Source organism: Mustela erminea, chromosome X (genome assembly GCF_009829155.1).
Source record: "Mustela erminea isolate mMusErm1 chromosome X, mMusErm1.Pri, whole genome shotgun sequence".
Lineage (NCBI taxonomy): Eukaryota > Metazoa > Chordata > Mammalia > Carnivora > Mustelidae > Mustela > Mustela erminea.
In genome coordinates this window covers 39,455,072-39,470,384 of record NC_045635.1, presented here as the reverse complement: position 1 = coordinate 39,470,384, position 15,313 = coordinate 39,455,072, and the positions used below count along the sequence as shown (strand labels likewise).

Genomic DNA, 15,313 nt, shown 5'->3' with positions numbered 1-15,313 from the left:
GAAATTGTTCTCATCCAAATGTTTTCTGTAAAGTGTCACACAGAAAATATTTTAGGCTTTGTGAACCATATACTCTCTGTTATACTTTTTTTTTTTTTTTTTTTTTTTTTAAAGAATGCTCTGAAACTTCAAAATCCATTCTTCATTTGTAGGCTGTAAAACAAAAACAGTAACAAAAGCAGGCATGGTCATGAGGTACACTTGGCTTGACGGTCAATTCCCAGTCCTTACCTTACAAGGCCAATGAGTACTATATGATTTATACTTTGATCATGATTTCCTCCTTCAAAGATTTTCTTCACTTGGCTTCCAGGGCATCACTTACATTCTCCTAGAGCTCCTACTACCTCACAGGTCACTCCTCTTCTAGCCTTCTTTGCTAGTTCTTCAATTTCCTGACTTAACTACAGTGGAATGCCCCAAGGCTCGGGGTCTTGAGTTCTTTCCTCCATCTACTGCTTCCTCTCCACACCCACTGTGAGCCCACCCAGACTTATTCACTGCTTGAGGTGGGTCCCGTTACCTCAGACTCCTCCTCTCTTTCACACCCCACTCTATAAGCTAATCCCATCAGTTCTACCTTCCAAATGAACCCAAAAGCTGACCATTTCTACTGCTGCCATTCTGGGTCTAGCCACCACCATCTCTTAACCTGGTTTACAGCAATAATCTCCAAAACAAGTCAGATCATTTCTACCTTTGCCTCCTTTAATCTATCCACAGAGTACCAAAGAGGATCTGGTTAAAAACTAAGATCATGTTACTCCTCCACTCAAAACCCCCTACAGTTTCCCATGTAACACATAATAAAATCCAATACTCTTATAATGGCCTTCAAGGTTGAAAATGATGCAGATAGCCTTTTCCAGCTGGGCCACATTCACCTCCCTTCTCACCCTTAGCTGGCCCCGCTCAGCCATGCTTACCACCTTGATTTGCCTCAAAAAATCCAAAACACACTCCCTACCTTAGGGCCTACTGCTCCTAGCTGCTCCCCGGGCTTGGAACACTCTTATTGCAAATACCTTTAAGGCTCACTTCTTTAACTCTTTCAGGTCTTTATTCAAATGTCACCTTCCAGTGAAGCCTTCTCTGACTTTCCTATTTATAATTGTGAATCCTCTACTACTACTGATCTCTAGCACTCCCCAGCTCCCTTTTCTAATACACTTTTCCAGAGAACTAATCATAGCATTACCTAATGTTCTATATATAATGGTTGTTTATTTTTTGTTTTGTTTTGTTTTTTACCTGCATGAATTAAGACACTTGTGTGTGTTTGCGGATTTACCTCTGGAACCTCAAACAAGACATGGACACAGTAGGTGCTCAACATTTAAGGATAAATAAAACCACTAATCATTCTAGAAGAGATGGTCCCACCAACAGTAGTACTTTAAGAATAAACTTATTAGTCTAGGAAAAAGAACTTATCTTGGTTTGACCAATATAAGGCTAACCAGCAGTAAGTCCAATATTTCTTACAGCAGACTAATAAAAGTACAAATAATTTGGCAATGTGTATTGGCAACATTTTTCTAGATGCTTACTCTCTGACACTTCAGTTCCACTTTGAACATCCTTTCCATGGAAATAATCCAAAACATAGGAAAAATTATGTGCATAAATATTTAGAAGTAAAAACTTAGAAATTATGTTGAACAGTGAACTGAGTTAAAATACGGCACATATTCTTGACAGAAATAATGTTCATGAAATCCATTATTCTGTTTTGAAAACTTCAGTGACTCCACTTTGCCTTCAAGACAAATTAGGCAACTTTTTCTACCTTCCTCAGCCTGATATTTTGTCCTTCCCTCTTCAAAATCTATACTCTAGGCATACTTTACCACCTCTCTACCTTCCCAAATTCTCCAATTTCTGGAGACTCTTAACATCTTAGTTTATGTGCTCTCCCCTAGGTACTCTGGCAGCACTTTTCACCAAAGTCATGTTTCATAGTAATTTCTGGTAACTGCTTCTTTAATGAACTTTTTCACCTACCACACTAAATAGCTAAAACTTAGCATAAGCACCTGATCTTAAGCAGACAATACATGTAGAAATGAACTGAGTAATACTACGTAAATGTTTATGCCACTATAAATTAACAGGAAGTTTTGGAGGACTGTATGATCTATTTTTTGGGGGGGGTTTCCACGATTGTGCAGGTGTCCGCATGTGTGGGGAGAAATCTCATAATGGAAAAGAAAGTATACTTGTATATGTGTGTATGTGTGTGTCTATAGGGAGTCAAAATGTAGATAATAATAACATTACAGTACTATAAAATGCTTATAAAAACAGTTTCTCAAACTTTTTTTTCCTCTCAAAATGCATAAACCAAATAAAGACAACTACTATGTGAGGAGCCAACAAAGCAGCTAGTCCTTCTATTACCTGAGTGGAGTTAGATAGTTGGTTTTTCCACGGCTCCTCTGCGCTGCTGGTCAGGTTTGTGCGGTTATGAGGTAGAGTGACTGCGTTTCGCTGCAGGTAAGGCACGTTTCCATTACTTCCACTTCCTGTTATGTGATTATTGCCTATCAAAATAGTGTCTGTACTCCCCAGCGTTCTTGATGTGCTACAGGGAACATGGCCTGTAGAAAAGGGTCCATTGGCCAAAGGCTGCCCAGGGCAGGCAGGGCGGACTCCAGGCTGAGAGACGCTAGGCACTCTGGTCAGAGCAAGCTGTGGCTGCTGGCCAGAGACTGAGTTTGTAGGCAGTGATGAGTCAGCTGTTGGCCCATTAGGAATTCCAGTAGATCGTACCTGTGCAACTCCTGTTTGTCTCATCTGTCAAAAAGCAAATGAAAAATAAATGCTGCTTATGTGGCCCATAAAATTGAGAATCAGAATATGAAGGTATGTACCAGGTAATCTCTGATCTTATCCTAATGTTTAATTTCTCTAGGTTGAAAAATACACACTTTTAAAAATAAAAAATTTTGTTTATATTTTGATTAGCTCCCTTAGAAAAAAAGAAATCTGTTTTGAGAAACATCCTTTCAGTAATGATAAAAGAAAGCAGCTGATAATTATGGAAACTGGAATTTACAGGTCTTTTCCCTACGCAAACAAACAAGGAATCTCAAATTTTCTTTCTGTTTTATTTATATGCCAGATCCTCCAAACTAAACAAGTCCTGAAGAACCTCACCTCAGTTTAGGATAGCTTGTTAAGTAATAAATAATATAAATAAACCCTAAGAACACAGGCAAAATAGCACGTAAATAAGTAAGACAATACCACATCTTGTGCTCAAAATCAAATTTACAGTTGTTTTTACCTAAATATCTCCGTCCACTATTAATATTTTAGGAAGCAAGACTACTAACTTCCACCAAAAACTGGCAGAAAGAAGTGGGCATGAACATGCTCTAAAAGGATGTTTTAGTAAAGAAAAATACTCAAAATGCTAACAAATTTTAGGGGGAAAAAACGCTATACACACTTGGTGTTGCTGCATTAAGACAAACTGACTTTCCAGCTGTTCCAGCATCAGTTTCTGTGCTGGATTTAAGTTATTTCTATTTGCACGGAGCTGTTCCAAGTGCTAGGAAGAAGAAGAAAGGAGAATACAGTCAAAGGCATATCTAAGAAACCAGCTCAAGCTCACTATTCTATGCAACCTTGTCCTAAAACAACTAGGCCAACTCAGAACCACTATCTAGTCAAAGATACAGATTCCCAATCAACAGTAATCAACCCCCAGATGAAGCCCTTTAAGTTTAAGAAAGTAAGAAGTAAACATTCACCTAAAGAGGTTTACTATAACGGGATATTTGAGACAAATGGGCATAAAATTTTACTTGTCAATACAGTATTTTTCAGTATTCAAACAGAAAGTTCTTTAAGCTTACAAATGCATCATGTCAGGTATACTCAAAGCAGCACTGTTCGGAATAGGAAAAGTATGAAGACAGCCTGACTATCCAAAACAAGTGCTCTGCTTAAATAAAGGTGTGACATCTACATAAATATACCACAGTCATAAGAGAATAAAGAAGCTCTTGTACACACTGACACGGAAAGGTCTGTAAAAATACATTGTTAACAATATATATTACATCGTACCATTTGTGTAAAAAAGGAGAAAAATAGTAAGGTATGAAAGGAGGAGGATGCGTATTTGCTTGTCCATGCATGCCATATCTGAGGAAAGACCGGTCTACTAATAACAGAGACTGGCTGTTAAAAGGAGAACTAAGTAGGCAGGAGCAGGAACGGGAAAGAGAATTTACTCTACATAGACTATAATCATACTGATGCAGTTTGAACCCTGTGAATATACTGCCTGTTTAAAAATAAAACTAAAAATAAATGAAAAATCAAGACTAAATGATCCCAGTACTCTGATAAAAGTAGGTTCATTTTGCTTATGTGTATATTAATTGAATTTACTGCCACTCAACTTTAAGAATACTTAAAAATTTAAAGTTCACTACTTCTACTCTTTTTGAAGAGGAAACACAATCTGTCAGAAGCACATCTCACACACCTGTAATTTCTGTGGCGTCAAACACCATGAGTGAGCTTGTTGCTGTACTGGAGGCTGTGACGCTGCATGGCCACCACTCCAATTGTCGGGAGTGCTCTGAGGAAAATTGATAAAAAAAAAAAAAAAAAAAAAAAAAAAAAATTAAAGAACATTTGGTTAAATCCATGGAGTTAACAACAATGACTAATGAAGGCCAAATGACTATGAACTGGAATATTACATATAAAAAAATGTTACAACATTAAATTCTTTTAAAAATAATTGTACATGCATAATAAATTTGGGAAATCATAAATTAAAACAAAAATATTGATTCTTTAATAAGCCACCCAAAAAGGCCCACCCCTAAACTATGGCCCAAATGGCTAACCTAAACACCACACTGTCCACTAGATCCAACAATAAATTTATCTCAATGTCAGTAGAAAGTGATGATGAAAAGTGTGTTGAGATCTTAACGGCAGGGAGATGAATAAAATGATTTGATGAATGCAAATTTATCCCTACTTTTTATATTTAATCGGATGCTAAGAATTTGGGATGGAAAACTCAAACCTTTCACTCTTTGATGTCCACAGATTTAAAATAAAGGACAGGAGACAGTCAAACTGCACAAGTTCAGGGCAGTTGGGAGTTTCCTTTTTGAATGGGATTTTCTATTTCTCTAAAACATATACCTTTGTTGGACTAGATGTTCTTTTCCTCTTGGCAGGACTGGACAGGTCATCTACTTGGCTAGAAGGAATCATGTGTAGTGGCAAGGATTGCTGTGAAATTGGTGTTTGACTGAGGCCTACTACAGGTTCAGTATTTGGATGATGAGGTTTACATGCCTAAGAATCACAGAAGGAAGACAAAAATAGGGTTCTATATATTCTTAGTTCATTCCTTCAAATTATAAAACTTTACAAACTGCATACTTTTCAAAGCTGTGTGGACATCGCTGATTGCAATTATTGAAAATCAAAATCAAATGAATCATCAATGGAGGAATGTGTACCTTCCTTTGAAAAGCTGCTTTAAAAATTAAACCACTGCAGCATTATTTTAAGAAATCTCCTTCAAAATCATGAAAATGCACAAAGGTTCTAAATTGGCACCCCAAAATTTTTTCCCATATCAGAGGGAGTTTTATTTTGATCTAGATTCCCTTCACAATTACAGCAAAAGGCTTTTCATTAATAAAAGCCTCCTGTACTTAGTAAAATACGCTTGACCACTATAGATTGAAAAGAACCCTTAAAGCTGGGCACCTGCAGAACATAACCCAACTTCTCACCTGCTGTGCTGTGTTCATGGCACCCTGCCTGGAGGTAAGCTCTGCGGGGATTGGTAGGCTCCACGCCTCCTCAATACTAGGAAGTAATTTAGTTTTATTCTGTAGACTACCTTGTGGAAGGTTACACAACTGAGCCTAGGAAAAATTATGTAAAAAGCAAATTTAACACAAGCCTACTTGAGTAAGAGCAAGTCCACTAAATCTTCCTAAATGCTATAACTAATTGTTTTTAAAAGAAAATAGATTCTTAATTTGGGGTTTCAGAAAGATACTAAGTATAAAGAGGGTAACCGGAATATAAACCTTTGTGAGAATTAAAACAAAGCTGAGCTCTGTTTTCAGAGTTCTCATAGCTGTCTTCTCATGAAACTCCAAGCAAGAGTGAAAGACAGTGTTTGTGTTCTTTGCTCTAAAATGCTATGACAACTTAAAAATGTAGACAGCACATAGAAAAAAATTATGTAAATTAATATGCATCAACAGTAAATGTGCAAAAGAGCATCTTTTAAATACTGCATATCTTACTTCAAATGAAAAGTTTAAAATAATATTACAAGCTATGGTATGTTTACAAAATATGGAAACAAATTATAGACATCAAAACACAACTAGACAAACTTTCCAACCACCCGCCTCCTGCCTGAGTGTCATAGGGAAACATATGCTTTAAAAAACTGCTATTTAAAAGTTTTACCTGTAAATACTTAATTCGTGCTGCAAGTGCAGAGGTATTACTACAACTTTTGCTTCTGGTTGCATTTAAGTAGCATTTAATGGCATCCTGAGGCTGGTTGCAGGATTCGTAGAGTGTGCCTAGGTCCATCCAGGCTGCAGCATGGCCATGGTCCAATTGTACAGCACAAATATAAGCCTGTAAAGCATCCATAGGCTGATTTTGCTGCTGATATAGCACGCTAGAATGAGGAAGAAAAAAAAAATAGGTCAACTAAGAAAACTACTTAACTTCTCACAGGGTATTAACTACCAAGTACATTACATGTGATGTAACTGCTGTATATCAAGTATAATACCATTATTTTTATATAATGTCTTACCCTATTGAACACCATGTATCTGCACTTGCTTCTGATTTATCAATAGACTGCCTGTAAGATATAAAGGCATCCTGAACTTTCCCAATACTTGAATAGCACCTGAGAAGGGAGGGGGGAAAAAATCCAGACAATTCCATTAATACTGATAAATTAATTTTCTGAAAAATGGACTACACATATCAAAGCAAATAAAAAATCCTAACAAGCTAACATATTTCTGTGAATGTGTGTGTATATATAAAATTATAATGTAAGTTATAATTAACCACTCAATAAACTATACTATTGTTGATCTGGTAAGTGCTAAAGCATGCTGCATTAATGAATCTTAAAATAATTAAAGGCCATATTACTTCAATATCATATAAGAGTTAAAAGCACACATGTGCATACACATGCATGGGCCATTACACTTGAACAGCCTGATCTATTTATATAGCTTACATTCATTAAAAATACAGAGTTAAAAACCAAGAAAACCATTCTATGTTGGTAAGACTTGCCAAATCAGATTTCAGTTCTTTCCTAAATAATAACCATGAGGTCAACCACTCTGCAATTCATAAAAAATACAAATATTAAGATGCAGGCAAAAATCAAGCTAACTATCAAAAACAGTAATAATAAAGTGAGTACAGTATTTCACGTCACATAAGGGAAGCAGGGATGATTAAAGTTTCAAAGACCTGTCATTTTTTTAATGCAGATGTACTGGATGAATACAGAGCAGCAGCTGAAACTATAAATACAGAAATTATCTTCTTAGTGCTTTGCACTAAGGAAAAAAGAAAAAAATAAAACTCAGTCTCTGCCTTTAAGGAGCTTACAATTTAGCTGAAGACTGAAGACACATCACAAATGTCATGATGCCGTTATCACATGGCTGACATAGACAAGAACTGGTCTGAGAATTTAGGGTAGAAGACACCACAATATATACTACAGGATTTAGGAAAAGCAAGGGAAGGATAATACTAAGGAATGTGAATATGCATAGATGCATATAAGTTTAGATCACTGATTATTCATTATCAGCCAGTATATGGCAATTTGGCCATGAAAATAAGACTGAAAAATAACATGTACTTATGTACATAAATTTTCCATTAAACTAATTAATATTTTTATTGAAACCAACTTATTTTGAAATATAACTGGCCAGGTAAACAGTAAAAAATTCTTAAGTGTTTTTATGTACCCAAATAGCATATTTAGATCCTCATGATTATTCTCTGGAATTTTACTGATTCATGTAATCCAAAAGTCTCAGGAACCACTGATTCAGACAGAGAAGATGAGAGAAGGAATTTCAAAATGTTGTTTGAAGAGTATAAGCAAAACACAATATAGAGAAGACAGCACAGATACAAAGAGTAGAGAATTGTAAATCCAGCCTGAGGATAACCTGAAATTTTTGTTCTTCTAACAAGAGAAATGGCACCATGAAAGCACTTCAAAGGAATATTAATCTGCTAATAATGTGTAGGGATAAACTGGAAGGAAAATAAATTATGGACAGTAAAAAAGAAGGCAGCTATACTCACTGACTTGGAGCAGGCCAAAACTAGGATAAAAGTAAAGAACATGGCATGAAAGAAGAAGGGAGAAACAGTAAACCAAAAAGACAGATAAAGACTTTGTGACCAACTGATGAGATATCCGTGGGGAGGAGGGTAATAACTTAGATTTAAGCCTGAGCAAAGAGAGTTTTTAAAAATAAATAAAAGGTGACCTCATTGGCAAAACTAAAAGGAGAGGAGACGATTTGGAAAAGAATATGATGAATGAGGTTTGAAATATGCTTACTCTGAAAAAATAGATGTAGTCCTGAAATTTAATACCTTGAAATACAGAGATCTAGGTTTGAAGTTTATCCACATAAAAGACAGGGTGTAAGAACACAGGATACCTACGAGGGAGAGGTGAAAATAAGCCTAAGGAATCACTAATTTTGCGGATTGGGCAATAAGAAATGTCAGTGACTGAAACAGAGAAGGCAGTGTCTCCTTTACTAAGGGAGAATTCAGGAGAAGTCATTAACAATGCCAAATAGGGACAGATACCATGAAGGAAGGAAATGCTTGACAAACAGTAGAAAACACATTCTGTTTGTTGTTCTTAAATCAAAGCCAAATCTCAGATTTATAGACAAATTTACCTCACCACTGGGAGGAATAAGCAGTAATTCCCCAAACCAATGTTTTCACATTCCATTCCTACAAAGTGAAAGTAGGAAACCAATGTGCCCAAATGCAGATGTCCTAGTCCAACTACCAACCAATTTTCCTCTAATAAAATTTAACTAAGTTCCCCTGAGAGAGCCTTGTATCTCTGAAAAAGCAGCAAGTGAACCTAGGCTCTAGTTCCTGTTCTGACTTAGTTACCTGTGTGGCTATGACCTTGGACAGAACATTTTACTTCTCTGAACTCACTTTCTATATCTATAAAATGGAAGGGTTTACAGAGTGAAGCAGGCGACTTCCCTGGTTCCCTCCTAGCTCTAACATTCTATAGTTCTGTGGTAACAATGTTAGTGATTAGTACTAGTGTAAGAGCATTACCACATTATCCTTGCATTATGATACAGACATGCCAAATGACATCAACACACACCTGAAGGCAAAGGTAAGTATGAAAAGCCTCAGAAATACTAAGGTCACCAAATCCCAAAGTTATCTGACACTTGAGGTTGTCATTCAGAGCTTTAATAACTTTTTAAAAATTAATTAATTAATTAATTTGACAGAGAAAGAGAAAAAGAGAGAGAGAGAGATCACATGTAGGCAGAGAGAGAGCAGGGGAAGCAGGTTCCTTGCAGAGCAGAGAGCCCGATGCGGGGCTTGATCCCAGGACCCTGAGATCATGACCTGAGCTGAAGGCAGAGGCTTAACCCAGTGAGCCACCCAGGCACCCCAAGAGCATTTAATAACTTTTAAAATATACACTATTTATAAAAATTTTCTCACAACAAAAAGGATTAGAAGCAACACATCAGTAGGCAGTGAAACGAGGTTAAAAAAAAAAGTAAACATCAATGAAAAAAGTCTAAACAACTGTCGAATTATATTATTATGATAAAAAATCATTAACATCTAACATGATAATCTTGAACTCCAAAACAAATTAAACTGAGGTAAGTATCCTTTATTTGAGAAATCATAAAGCATGCCGCGTGTCTGGAAAATTTTATCTGAAAAGATTCAAATAAAAGCATCTCAATGGCTTAAAATATGAAGTCAGTTACTAAAATTAAAAAACAAAAAAACAAAAAAAACACCCTCCCGTGGAATACTGTTCAATGAGCTGAAAATTACAGCAGTACTAAAATAGTAATTTTAGATATTTAAATGCCTAGAATTTTTTAAAAGCATACTAAAAAGACAACAACACTACTGTATTGTATTCAACTACTAATCTTTAGGTCAAAAGGAAAATAATCTCTAGTACACATGCCTTTTAACCTATATTAAAATAAATTTTCATGTATAAATGTTAACACTAGAGGCCATGACCAGGCAGCCCCTACTTCCCAGTACTGAATCTCCTTTCCAGTCTCTGTATGAAGCCTCCCACTGCACAACACTAACACTAGCAATGGTGCCAACTCCAAATGCAAATGGTGATCAGTCAGTTCATTTATTCCATTTATTGTATAGCCACTTTGCTAGGTGAGAATATACAAAGATGCTAAGATTCAGCTTCTGCTCCCAAATATCTTCAGTGAGAGAGAAAGACAAAATTTGGACTCTCAAGCTTTACTAGTGAACAACCCAAATTAGATGATTTTATAGGCCTGGGAAGGCATTAGAACATTTCTGCTAAAAATAGGTATCTTCCCAGCCAACTCTTACTGTACATTATTAGTGACTTATCAAATATTTTTTTTAAAAACTTAATATTATCCCATCTCATAGAAATATACTTTTCTAAATTTAAAGGAAAAATGAAACCATACAGAATGCTAAAACTTAACATGATTATATGGAAAATTCAAAGAGCTAAATTAAAACAAAATGGGATAATTTCAAAAGAAATCACAAAATTGAAACCTTTAGGGTGAGTAGGTACCTAACAGATAATCTATAACCAGGGTTTCTTAACCTCGTCACTACTGACATTTTGGGTGAGGTAAATTTTTTGTTCTAGAGGGCTGTCCCACTAGATGTCTGTAGCATTCCCCATAACCGTGATAACCAAGTATCTCCACACATTATAAATTTTCCTCTATGGGACAAAATAGTCCCCTATGAAAACCAACGATCTAACATAATCCTCTTCTTTAATAAGTTAAAAGAAAATTGAAGCATCAAAAAGTTTAACTATACCATCCATGATTCCTCATATAGTAGCCTAACCAAGACTTGAATCCAAGTCTCTCAACATCTAGTACACTGATCTTTCCACCATACCACAAAACCTAAAACCAGTTAGGAACCAAAATACAATCTAATAATGGCCCCAAAATATAAATCTATCAGATACATATTCAAAAGGTATATTTCAAATAATCAGTAATTTTGGCATTTAAAGTATAGAGAAAAGGTTGTAGACGTATAGAAAACTATTTTCATTATATGTCACTTCTCCTTTCCAACAAAACCGCTAATAATATATCCACTTTCTCACTGTGGGATGTCAAGCAGAACTGATTTGAGACCTACATTAATCAAATTATGTCCATTCTAACCTATATATCACTATCTAAAATTATAAATAGGAAGGTCCCATTGGCTACTGGTAGTCACCAGAAGAATAAGAAATTAATTCTGTTCTGTTTGACACATTAAAAAAAAATTACTAGAATTCAAAAGAAAGTGTACTTAAATACTAGAATGAAGAACTATTATCTAATAAGACTTTTTAAAAACCAACAATAATTCAAGACAAATGAAAATCTAACAAGCAAAATAAGAAATGTCCCAGCAGACCAGATTATACTGTGAGAAAACTATCACATTCCGAAGTTTCCTTTAACTTCCAGAAATCTTTGTGATAATATATTTAAAAAGGATAACACACTGACCAGGTTATAAATGTAAACAAACCTTTTAGCTCATAATTCAAATCTCTTAGCTGGAATAAACAAAAGCAAAACTCAAGTATAGTCTCACCTTCCGAGGAAATACCAGGACTGGCCAGAATTAGGATCTGCTTCCAAGGACTTTTGGAGATATTGAATAGCATAGCTTTCCTTGGTGGCTTTATCTCCCAGAAGATCCACAGTGTGATGCATCCAACCTATAGCAAATGATTAAGAAGTATTTATCTAAATGACTTAATTGATCTTCAATTTTTTAAGAATACCAAGCAGAAAACATGTAAGTAAAAATACTCTTTTTTCAGTCAATTTATTCATTTAGTTTGGCATACACATTCCCAAAACTTAGAACTGCTAATTCTGATCATAAGGAAGTCTGTTTCTCACAGGAAGATATAGTCAAACCTATAAAGAACTTTATCCCAAGAAACTGAAACAATATTAAGCACTGATTTAACACTTAGTAGATTCAACTACAGTTCCTCTTTTCTACTTTTGGTATTTGAAAAAATCCAAGTTATGAAACACAGAATATAAAGATGTTCGATCTTATTCAGTGCTCTATGTAAAACTTTATGCACATTTTAAGACTCTCCAAAACAGTCTATTAACCCAATGTTTATTTCAAAAACAGTAAATATGAAACTACTTAATCAATAATAAGCTCAGAGTACAACATACACATATAACCCTACCTCACTGGCACTGGCCACATATGTTCACAACTTATCTACAATAAGAACTATATAGCAGTCAACAATTAAAAAACAAAACAAAACAAAACCCAAGGCTAAGAAAAGTGTATTCAAATGGTGTAAATAAAAATGGTATAAAATGTGTACCACAAATGTTTAATAAATAAGTTTAGATAGTGCATAATCTCAAATTATACGCAGAATCTCAAAAAACTGAATACACAGAAGCAGATAGTAGGCTGGTGGTTACCAGGAATGGGGAGGTAGGGGAAATGGGGAGATACTGGTCTAAGGGTACGAAATTGCAGTTATGTAGGATGAGTAAGTCTAGAGAGTAATGTATAGCAGAATGACTATAGTTAATAATACTATAATATATATATAGGAGATTTGCTAAGAGAATAGGTTTTGGGTGCTCCCACAACACAAAATCAAATGGTAACCATGTGAGGAAATGAATCTCTTGATTAACTTGCCCAAACTATTCATTTTACTATGTATACGTGTATCATGTTGTACACCTTAAATATGCACAATTTTTATAGTATGGAAGAGGGAAGAGGGAAAGAAAAGGAAAGGGCTATGTAAGCAATCAAAAGATTGAATCATGGAATACTGACTGTATTCTAAAACCTTTGAGATACACAGGAATAATTTGGTTTAATTTGCTGGGGAAATCATACTTCAGTTGTAAATCAATTCAAGTGCATGAAATCAGCTCTGTTCTTCATGTATAGCCTGTATTACATATAACAAATAAGGACCCTTATTTTCTGACCTTTATTACAGTTGCTGTGCTCCAAAAGGTATTTCAAGGAGACTGAGTTACTATGTTTTATGGAAATACATGTCAATCACATGTTTACGTTTGCTCATCTGTTCTTTGTTATCCCCTATTACTATTAAGAATGGAACCTAGAGAAAGAAGCTCTGAAAGGAGCTGCTTAAGCAGTAATGACAAGCAAGCAGAAGGACTGATGTGTAGGCATAAGTTAGACTTAATTAGGAGAAGTGTTTTTTCCTTTCAAAAGCATGAAGTTTATTATACTTACACTCTGAAATATAGTAAGCCAACGCTAAAGAGGACAGGTGATTCAAACATAATCCAAAACTATTTCAATTTATTTCCTAAATTTAAAAGGTGTATGCATTTTTGCTATTGACATTTTCTTCACTGCATCTAAAATGCATAAAAACTTATAGAGTGGATTAAAAAAAAGTTCATATTCAAATATTAGCTGAATGAGTAAGCAGCCTTATGCCAAAGGCATTACTTTGTTCTTTTTACTTAAGAACACAAAAAACGTTTTTACTAGTAAGCTTGTTATAAATTTTTTTAAAGATTTCATTTATTTATTTGAGAGAGAGCCCACACGCATGCAAATGGAGGGGGAACAGAGAGGGATAAACTTGTTTTAATTTAAAGATACAAATTCACAATACTCTAACATGATCTGTAAGCTTACTAAAAAAATATTCAAGTAATTTCACAATTTTTGAAAGTATGGATAACTCAAGTAAAATTCTAACCAGAGATTAAATTAAAAACAAAACTAAAAATTAAAGTTTTATATTAAGGCAATGTGCTCAGTTTGTATAATTAATCATATGATATGTACCAATATCATGAAGATCAGTGATAAAATCTAGGCTTAAATGATTTTAAAACTATGTAAGAAGTCACATTTATGAAAATATTCATATTACTACACATTGGTTAAAAATTAAGAATAAATTATTTGCCCAGACCAAAAACAAATAAACAAAAGCTGGGGGGAAAACCCAAATAACAAATACATGAAGGAAATATGACTCAATAACTATATAACAAAACTAATGTAGGGAACTCAATCACTATTGTCTTGGTCACAGTAACATATTACAACCAAATGGCTACATTTCTTCATCTTTAACAACAGACTAGAATACTACATGTGTACAAAAACACTATACTGTTAGATATTCCACAACTTTTAAATGAAATGTTTCAGTTAATCTTATTGACAGAGCTATGAAAGCAAGCTCACCAACCACCAAGTGACTTTAGTACTAAGTATATGTAGCACAAAGAAGTATTCAACTTCCTTCACCCACAGGTTAAATACTAGAGAATAATTTCTGAGAATTTAAAAGGACTAGCTTCACTGAAGAACTGAAATGAAATGGACAATGCTTGGCAGAAGGTGGAAATATGCTCAGTTCAGATTAATTCTATCAACTCTGGGTAAAAGAAGGAAAAAGAATAGAATATAGGAGTCATATATTTGCCATCTCTGACACGTAAAAATCATAAAGAGAAAAGCTTATAATACACTAAATGTACACTATTACATACCTAACTGTTGTAAGACAGTTGCCTTTACTTGTGCAGAAAGGTTTTCCGTCTGCAAAAGTTGTTCGTAAGCTTCCTTTGCAGAATGATACTTCCTCTAAAAAAAGCAGAAAAAAGATATTTAAAGAAAAATAAAATTGGTATCTTTGAAGAATCAGCTCATCTATTAGGATTTACTGAATAATATTTTTAAAAAAGATTTACTACATAACCCTGACAAAGTATTAAAAGATGCCCTAATTTTAAGAATGTGCTTCATCTCAATTGTTAAAATCATCAACTTATTTAATAACAAATAATTTCACCTTTATTTCATAACACTGATGAAGCGAGAGAAATATTCTACCTCCAAGTGCATAATCTGTTTACCTAGAAACACCAAGTTCCCAAGGAACTTAATAAAAATAACAGAG

General features: G+C 34.7%; 1 protein-coding gene across 10 annotated transcripts in view; it reads right to left on the bottom strand.

Moving 5' to 3' along the window:
* Positions 1–15,313, bottom strand: part of KDM6A (lysine demethylase 6A) — a 202,579-nt gene that overhangs the window by 46,052 nt on the left and 141,214 nt on the right. For 3 of the 10 annotated variants that reach the window (XM_032331483.1, XM_032331491.1, XM_032331492.1), the window contains exons 9-17: positions 14,904–14,997; positions 11,947–12,073; positions 6,836–6,934; positions 6,475–6,694; positions 5,781–5,915; positions 5,179–5,334; positions 4,502–4,597; positions 3,455–3,556; positions 2,401–2,796 (exon numbers count right to left, since the gene is read on the bottom strand). In XM_032331483.1, the coding sequence (XP_032187374.1) occupies positions 2,401–2,796; positions 3,455–3,556; positions 4,502–4,597; positions 5,179–5,334; positions 5,781–5,915; positions 6,475–6,694; positions 6,836–6,934; positions 11,947–12,073; positions 14,904–14,997 (1,425 nt within the window). The remainder of the gene's footprint in view (positions 1–2,400; positions 2,797–3,454; positions 3,557–4,501; positions 4,598–5,178; positions 5,335–5,780; positions 5,916–6,474; positions 6,695–6,835; positions 6,935–11,946; positions 12,074–14,903; positions 14,998–15,313) is intronic. The other 7 variants (XM_032331484.1, XM_032331486.1, XM_032331485.1 and 4 more) reach the window with 7 other exon arrangements.